Raw genomic sequence first — 8916 nt, 5'->3', positions numbered from 1 at the left:
CACTGAAGGGAAACTGACACATACAGAGAAGAAAATAAAACCACTCACAGGCAAGAGACTGTCAGATAGAGAATCACACCAGAGTCACTTAACAGAGACAGTTACCATGTAAAACCCATGGACACATTGCAGAGACTAAGAAGTTCAAAGGAAAAGCAATTCTTCAATGATAGAAATTGAAAGATAAGAATAACACACATACTCATGTAGTAGACGTTGATAGCTGCAGAAGAAAAGAAAATGTGCTCACACACCTATCAGGAACTGTAAGTTGCAGATTAAAACTTACAGTTACAGAGCTGAAATCGACAGATTCAGAGAAAGGCCCCATGTCACACACTGGAGTTTGATAGATACAGAATAAACCCACACTATATTACCTTAACTTTACGGGTCCAGCTTAAAACCGACACTCACATACCAGAAGACAACTGGTGCAAAGTAAAACTCACTCAAGTAATAGAAACTGACAGATACAGATCAAAAACCACAATCATATCCCAGAAAATAACAGGTACAGAATAAAACAACAGTCACATATCAGAATCTGGCAGATAGAGAAATAAAACCACCTTCATTTTTCATAAACTGACAGGTACAGACTAAAAACTACATTCATTTACTATCAATGCGCAGGTACAGATTTAACCCGTCATTCACTTAACAGAAACAAAATAGGGTAAAGCACAGACTCAAATTCCAAAGATTGAAAGATCCAGAATGAACCCACATTAACATACCAGCAACTGACAGAGAAAGATTAAAACCTTCTCTTAATTCAGACAGTAACAGGTACAGAATAAATGCCACCCTCACATATGAGAAACTGGCAGAAACAGATTTTAGCCCAGACTCGCATAGGAGAAACCAACAGGTACACATTAATATCTACATTGACATATCAGAAATGAGGAGATACAGTATAAATGCCGCACTTAACTACCAGAGACTGACAGACACAGAGTGAAATCAATAATGAATTGCAAGAAGTTAACAGTTAGAGAGTGAAAGCCTCTCATCCACAACAGACTCTGACAGGTACAAAGTAAACCTGACAATTGCACTTCAGACACTGACAGATACAGAGCAACACAAACATAATTAAGAAGAGTCATATATCAGATACAGGTTAAAACCCAAACAGATAGAAAATAAACTGACAAGTTCAGAATAAAATTGTCAGTCACATATCAGAGAAAGACAATGTACAAAGTAAACCTCACAGCCAAATGTCAGAAACTGGCATGTACAGATTAAAACTCACATGCACATCTGAGAGAATGTAGAGATGTGGTGTAAAATCCAGACTGAAACCCTTACTCTTATACCAGACAGTGACAGAGACAGGTTAAAAACCACAGCTGCACATGAGACATTTAAGGGCACAGGTTAAACCTTAAATTGGCTACTAGACAATCAAAGATAAAGTGTGAACTCCCACTCATATACACAAGAATGTAATATTAACTGTCAAATCCACACTCACATACCCTATACTGATGGGGACAAAGTACAAGCCAGAACACACACAACAGAAGCTGAAAAGTACAGAATAAGACGTTTCTCACATAAAACAAACTGACAGGTACAGATAAAGCCACACTCAAAATCCGAAAATGACAGAGGTAAATTGTAGACTAGGGATTGAGAGATATACAGTGAAACTTACACCCACCAAGACTGGTGTGGGAGAAGTCAGGTTCAGGTTGTGGGGCACTGGCACCAGTACTAGGGAAAGTGGAGGCTGTACCGTTCGGACAGTTTATACCTGAGCCAAGCTGGGACCAGTGTTCGAGCAATCTGTATAACTAGGGATGTAGAGAGTTACTTGGTCTAAACAAAGGGGGAGGGGAACAAGCTTTGGCAGATGTAACAAATCAAGCGATAAAGTCAAGGCAGGAAAACACAATAATAATATGGGAAATGATGGCCAGAGAATGGCAGGAAGGGACAAAGAGAAAAAAAAACTAAGAGCAGAGCAACAGGCAACACTAGATGTTACAAAGATAACAAAAAGATAAAACCAAAGGCTCTGTATGTGAATGCACGTAGCATTCATAACAAAGTAAAGAAATGGATAGCACATGTTGAAGGAAATAAATATGATCTAATAGCCATTATGGAGACATGGCTGCAGGATGACAAGGATTGTGTCCTCAATATTGAGGGGTATGTAAAATTCAAGAAGATTAGGAAGCTAGGTAAAGGTGGAGAGCTGGCACTGTTAATCAAGGATGCATTAGTGCAATAGTTAGACATGTCCTTGGTTCAGGAGATCAGGATGTAGAATCGGTTTGGGTGGAGATGAGGAACAGTCAGGGAAAAAAGGCACTAGTGGGAGTAGTCTACAGGCCCACAGACAGTAATCACAATGTAGGATGAAGTCGACAAGAATAACTATTGGGTGCTTGTGATAAAGGGATGGAAATAATCATGGGTGATTTTAATCTTCATAAAAACTGGAAAAAATCAGATTGGTAATAGAAGCTGGTATGAGGAGTTCATAGAATGCTTTTGAAATAGATTCTTTGAGCAGCATCTTCTAGAACCATCCAGCGAGCAGGTTATATTAAACTTAGTATTGTGTAATTTGACAGGATTAATTAATGACCTCAGAGTATCTGCACCTCTTGGTAGCAATGATCACAATATGATTGAGGTTTGCATCCAGTTTGAAAATGAGAGGAGTGGATCTAAGACTAGTATTTTAAAGTTAAATAAGGGCAGCTATGTGGGCATGAGAGCAGAGCTAGCTGAAGTGAACTGGGTTACTGGGCCAGGAGATAGTTTAATAGAGAAGCAGTGGCAGACATTTAAGTGGATATTTCAGAATACTTAAAATAAGTATATCCCTACTATAAAGAATAATTCCAAGGGGAGGATCCCCCATCCATGGTTGATTAAAGAAGTTAAGGAAGGCATCAACTTGAATGAAAAGGCATAGAATTGAGCAAAGATGATTGGCAGGTCAGATGATTGGTCATAATATATAGAATGGCAGAGAATGACTAAAAGGTTCATCAGGAGAAAAATAAATTAGAGCATGGGTGTAAATTAGCGAGAAATCTAAAAACGGATAGCAAGAGTTTCCACAGGTATTTGAAAAGGAAAAGTGCAAGTAAATTGAGTGTGGGTCCTCTAGAGAATGAAAATTAGGAGTAAAAGGTTGAGAATAAGGAAATGACAGAAGAAATGTACATTAAAAAATGCTTCTATCTTCACTGTAGCATATACAAAAAACATTCCCATCATAGCTGTAAATCAGGAGGTGGATGGAAGAGAGGAACTTGTTGAAATTACAATCACCAGGGAAGTGGTACTGAGTAAAGTGATGGAGCAACAGGCTGACAAGTCCACAGATCCCAATGGGCTTCATCCTGGGAGTTTCAAAATGGTGGCTACGGAAGTAATAGATTTGGTGGTGTTAATTTTTCAAAATTCGTACGATTCTGGAAAGGTGACATCAGACTGGAAAGTAGAAAATATAATCCCTCTATTCGAGAAGGTGTGGAGGCAGAGAAAGGGTAACTATAGTAATATAAAAGCAAAATACTGCAGATGCTGGAAATTTGAAACAAAACAAGAAATGCTGGAAATACTCAGCAGGTCTGGCAGCATCTGTGGAGAGAGATGCAGAGTTAACATTAACTATAGGCCAGTTAGCTTGACCCCTGTCATGAGGAAGGTGGTAGAATTGATCAATGAGGAGGCTATAGCTGGGCATTTTGAGAAACATAAGGTCATCAGGAATAGTCAGCATAGTTTTGTGAAGGGGAAATCATGTTTAACCTATTTATTGAAGTTCCTTGAAGGACTAACATGCACTGTGGATAAAGGGGAACCCGGTTGACATACAGTACTTGGATTTCCAGAAGGCATTTGACAAGGTGCCACATAAAAGGTTATTGTGCGAAGTAGGATCTCATGGGTAACATATTGGCATGGATAGAAGATTGACTGGCTGTCAGAACACAGAAAATGCAGAAACGGGTCATATTCTGATTGGCAGGATGTGACGAGTGCTGGGCCCTCAACTTTTTACAATTTATATCAATGACGTAGATGAGGGGAGTGATGACATGGCAGCTAAATTTGCAGATGAAACAAAGATAGGTAGGAATGTATGTTGTGAAGAGGACATAAGGAAGTTGAAGACTGATATAGATAGGTTGAGTGAGTGAGCAGGAATCTGGCAGATGATGTACAATGTGAGAAAATGGGAAGTTGTTCACTTTGTCAGGAAGATTAAAAAATACTTCAGTGCTGAGTGACTGCAGAATTCTGGAGAGGGATCTAGGTGTTCTAGTGCATGAGTCAACAATGTTAGTGTGCAGTTACAGCAAGACAGAAGGAAGGCAAATGGAATGCTATCCAGTATTACGAGAGGAATTGAAAATGAAAGTAAGCATGTTATACTTCAGTTATACAGGGCATTGCTGAGACCACATCTAGAATACTGTGTGCATTTTTGGTCTCCTTATTTAATAAAGGAAGTAAATGTGTTGGAGACGGTTCATAAGATGTTTACTTCAGAGAAGTGAGTGTGACAGCTAACCAGAATAAAAAGACACGAACTCAAATACCAGAGAATGAGAATATAAGAGCAGGGAGGTTATGAGGGAGCTGAATGAAATGCTAGTTAGGCCACAGCTGGAGTACTGTGTACAGTTCTGGTCAACTCACCAAAGAAAGGACGTGATTGCAATGGAGAGCGTGCAGAGGAGATTCACCAGGATGTTTCCTGGGCTGTGGCATTTCAGTTATGAAGAGAGACTGGAGAGGCTCGGGTTGTTTTCCTTGGAGCAGAGAAGGCTGAGGGGGGAACTGATTGAGGTATACAAAATTACACGGGACATCGATAGTACAGATAGGAAGAAAACGTTTCCCTCAGCGGAGGGATCAACAACCAGGGGAGATAGATTTAATAATGGGCAGCAGGTTTAGAGGGGACTTGAGGAGAAAATATTTCACGCAGAGTGTGGTTGGAATCTGGAACACACTACCTGAAGGGCTGGTAGAGTCAGGACCCCTCATAGCATTTGAGAAGGATTTAGATGAACACTTGAAACGTCATAGCATACAAGACTATGGGCCAAGTGCTGGAAAATGTGATTCGAATAGATTCATGCTTGATGGGAGGCAGAGACACAATGGGCCAAAGGGCCTGTTTCTGTGCTGTATAACTCTATGACAAACGTAAAGGAAAGCCAACATTCACATAGCAGAAATTCACAGATCCAAAGCGAATCCATCATGCAGTTCAACAGAAAGTGACAGGATAGAAAGAACACACACTCACATACCAGAAATTGGCATACAGAATAAAATTCACACGCCCGTATCAGAAACTAACTTGTACAGATGTAAATCCACAATCATACAGCAGAGAGTGAGATGTACGTCCAAACCCAACTTCTGACACTTGAGGCTAATGTACACAGAGTGAAAACACTGTTCATTTCTCGTACCAGAAACGGCCAGATGTAGATCACAACCCACACTCACATATCAGAACTGGCAGGTACCTTGTAAAATATCTCTTAATGAACCACTGACAGGGAGACGATACAGTCCACATTCGTTCATCAGAAACTTACAGATACAGATAATAAACAGTACTTACATACAACAGATTGAAAGAAACAGGTTAAAACCCATCCTTATATGTAGACATCTGATGGATACAGAACACAGTTGAGGTCTCCAAAACAGAGACTGACATGTCGAGTGAAAACAACGCTGGTGTGTCATCAATTAACATGTGCTGTGTAAAGCTACACAAAAATGTCACTTACTAACAGATACAGAGACAAAACCAAACAACCTTTCATACCAGAAACTGACAGGTGCAGATTAAAATCCAAATTCACAATTCAGAAATTGACAGATAAAGAGAAATGCCCATACTCCAAAAGCAGATATTAACAGATACATAACAAAACCCACACTCACTCAGTAGAAGTACATAGGTACAGAACAAAACCCATAATCACCCATTTAGAAACTGAATGTTACAGAGAAAAAAAAACAGAATCACCGATTGAAGATTGAAATTATTGAATGAAATCAGTTTGACAGACGTAGAGTAAAAGCCACAGGTAAATATCACATACTGAGAGGCATAGAATGAATCCCACACTCACATGTCCTGCAGGGAAGGACAAACATTTCACGACTCAGAATGTCCATGCATTTCCTCCTGCCATATTCCGCATATATGACCAAATAGATTCTTTTGTTAACACCTCAAAACGTCATCCCTGCCAGTGTTATCATATTATATTTGATCAGTTCTTTCCGCTCCACAACCCTCCTTATTTTTTCAGGCCTATCTTTCCTGAATATTTGTTGCCAGTAATAATAAGTTCCCTTGTCTCACCAAGTTCAGCCAGAATTATGTAATTGCCACTATATAAATCTTTCATAATAAAAACAAGAAATGCTGTATAAACTCAGCTGGTTTGGCAGCATCTGTGGAGAGAGTAGCAGAGTTAACGTTTCAGGTCAGTGACCCTTCTTCAGAACTGGTAAATATTAGAAATGTGAAATGTTTTAAGGAAGTAAAGCGGAGGTGGGGCACGAGATAACAAAGGAGAAGGTGTAGAAAGGACAACGTCACAGAATAGCTGACCAGAAGGTCATGGAGCAAAGGCAAACATTATGTTAATAGCGTGTTGAAAGACAAAGCATTCATACAGATAGGGTGTTAATGGATGAAATTTGAATAGCCACAAGTACCAACATGGAAAAAAAAGTGGGTAAGCAAACTGTACCAACTAAGATGATATAAAATAAAATAAACAGAAAAATAAATATAAATAAGAAAGAATAACTAAAAATAAAAGTAAAATGGGGGGCCAGTCATGCTCTGAAATTATTGAACTCAATGCTCAGTCTGGCAGGCTGTATTGTGCCTAATCAGTAAATGAGATGCTGTTCCTCGAGCTTGCATTGATGTTCCCTGGAACACTGCAGCAATCCCAGGACAGAGATATGAGCATGAGAGCAGGGGGGAGTGTTGAAATGACAAGCAACCGGAAGCTCGGGGTCATGCGTTCAGACTGAGCAGAAGTGTTGTGCAAAGCGGTCACCCAGTATGCGTTTGGTCTCCCCAATGTAGAGGAGACCACTTTGTGAGCAGCGAATACAGTATACTAAATTGAAAGAAGTACAAGTAAATCGCTGCTTCACTCGAAAGGAGTGCTTGGGGCCTGGGATTGTGAGAAGAGAGGAGGTAAAGGGGCTGGTATTACACCTCCTGTGTTTGCAGGGGAAGGTGACGTGGGAAGGGGACAAGGTGGTGGGGGTAATGGAGGAGTGGACCCGGGTGTCGCAGAGGGAATGATCCCTTCGGAATGCTGACGGGAAGGGAGGGGAAGATGTATTTGGCAGTGGCATCACGCTGGAGGTGGCAGAAATGGCGGAGGATGATTCTTTGGATGTGGAGGCTGATGGGGTGGAAAGTGAGGACAAGGGTATCCTCGGTTGAGGAAAAAGGAAGACATATCAGAAGCGCTGTCATATAAATCTTTCATGTGGTTACTTGTGACTGCAGCTGACCAACCTTATTTGGCACGCTACATGGAGATAAGGACTTGCACTTCAATGCTCGCATTTGCCCCACTCTGACCCCCACTATACTGGACGATTCGGTCCTGTTGATGGACGGAAGTACAGAGGGGCGCTACATCCTGATAAGGAAGGGAACTATAGAGAAATTATACGTAGAGTGAAAAAAGAGACGAGTTCGTACTAGCAAAATAGAAATGGTTGATGAGGAAGAGGGACTCAGAAAGTCACTGATGGAGATGGATAAGGGCGGGCAAAGGGGTTTGGACGATCTGACTGCTGCGACAGTTAGTGGCTGTGAGAAGCACAAAATGTGATTGGTTACTTTAGATGCCCAATCAGATAGATACAGAACATCAGGCAGTGACATCATTGTAAACCAGCCAATCATGAACATGGCCTTCTCCCATCCTTCATCAGCATAGGGTTCAGGGGATGTCTATAAAATGCGAGCTTGGAGCGAAATTTCTGTTATTCTGTGTCTGAAGTTGATCGTGATCATGGTTGACGAGAAGAAAACTGTTGCACCTTCCAAGAAGGGCGCCAAGAAAGTTCTGAAGAAGGCGCCAGCAAAGGGCAGCAAGAAACGGAGAAAATCCAGGAAAGAAAGTTACTCCATCTACGTGTACAAAGTGATGAAGCAGGTTCACCCTGACACCGGCATCTCCTCCAAGGCCATGAGCATCATGAATTCGTTTGTGAATGATATTTTCGAGCGAATCGCGCGTGAGGCTTCCCGCCTGGCCCATTACAACAAACGCAGCACCATCAGCTCCCGGGAGATCCAGACCGCCGTGCGCCTGCTGCTGCCCGGGGAGCTGGCCAAACACGCCGTGTCGGAAGGTACAAAGGCGGTCACCAAGTACACCAGCTCCAAGTAAATATCCGCAATGGACTGAAACACACCCAAAACACAAAAAGGCTCTTTTAAGAGCCACCCACAACTTCTCTGAAAAAGCTACAACATTGTCTGTATAGTATCGACTTATATTGATTTATATATCAAGTGTCCTTGCCTTTGTGATCTCTGTTTTACTCCCATAGATTCTGGTTAATGCAGTTTCACTGCCCGTGCGATCTTTCTGTCTCTAACCAATAATGTCCCGTACATAAATTACTGACCACTGACCATTTGTGAGGTTTGTTCTCGGACGTGTTCATATTCGGCCCCTTTTCTGTATTTCGACAATAAAAGCTGATTTAACGCACATACATCAGTTCGCAGTCACTAATTTCCCTCGTTCAAGTTTGACCTCAAAAATTAATAATTACATTATCTCGAACCCCCGGTGGTGTCGGAACCCTCCGTCTCACACGCTGACACCTGACACTGAAAATCTACACTCC

At 41.3% G+C, this 8916-nt stretch overlaps 1 protein-coding gene across 1 annotated transcript; it reads left to right on the top strand.

The window, feature by feature from the left end:
• The first annotated feature begins 8067 nt into the window (after window positions 1-8067).
• Window positions 8068-8575, top strand: LOC137356360 (histone H2B 5-like). Its single transcript, XM_068022247.1, has one exon. It carries the CDS (start codon window positions 8070-8072, stop codon window positions 8448-8450), a length of 381 nt encoding a protein of 126 aa, XP_067878348.1. The 5' UTR covers window positions 8068-8069; the 3' UTR covers window positions 8451-8575.
• Window positions 8576-8916: the final 341 nt, after the last annotated feature.

The sequence above is a fragment of the Heterodontus francisci genome, chromosome 45, assembly GCF_036365525.1.
Source record: "Heterodontus francisci isolate sHetFra1 chromosome 45, sHetFra1.hap1, whole genome shotgun sequence".
Lineage (NCBI taxonomy): Eukaryota > Metazoa > Chordata > Chondrichthyes > Heterodontiformes > Heterodontidae > Heterodontus > Heterodontus francisci.
Note: the sequence above shows the minus strand (reverse complement) of the source record. Positions and strands in the feature narration are given on the sequence as shown.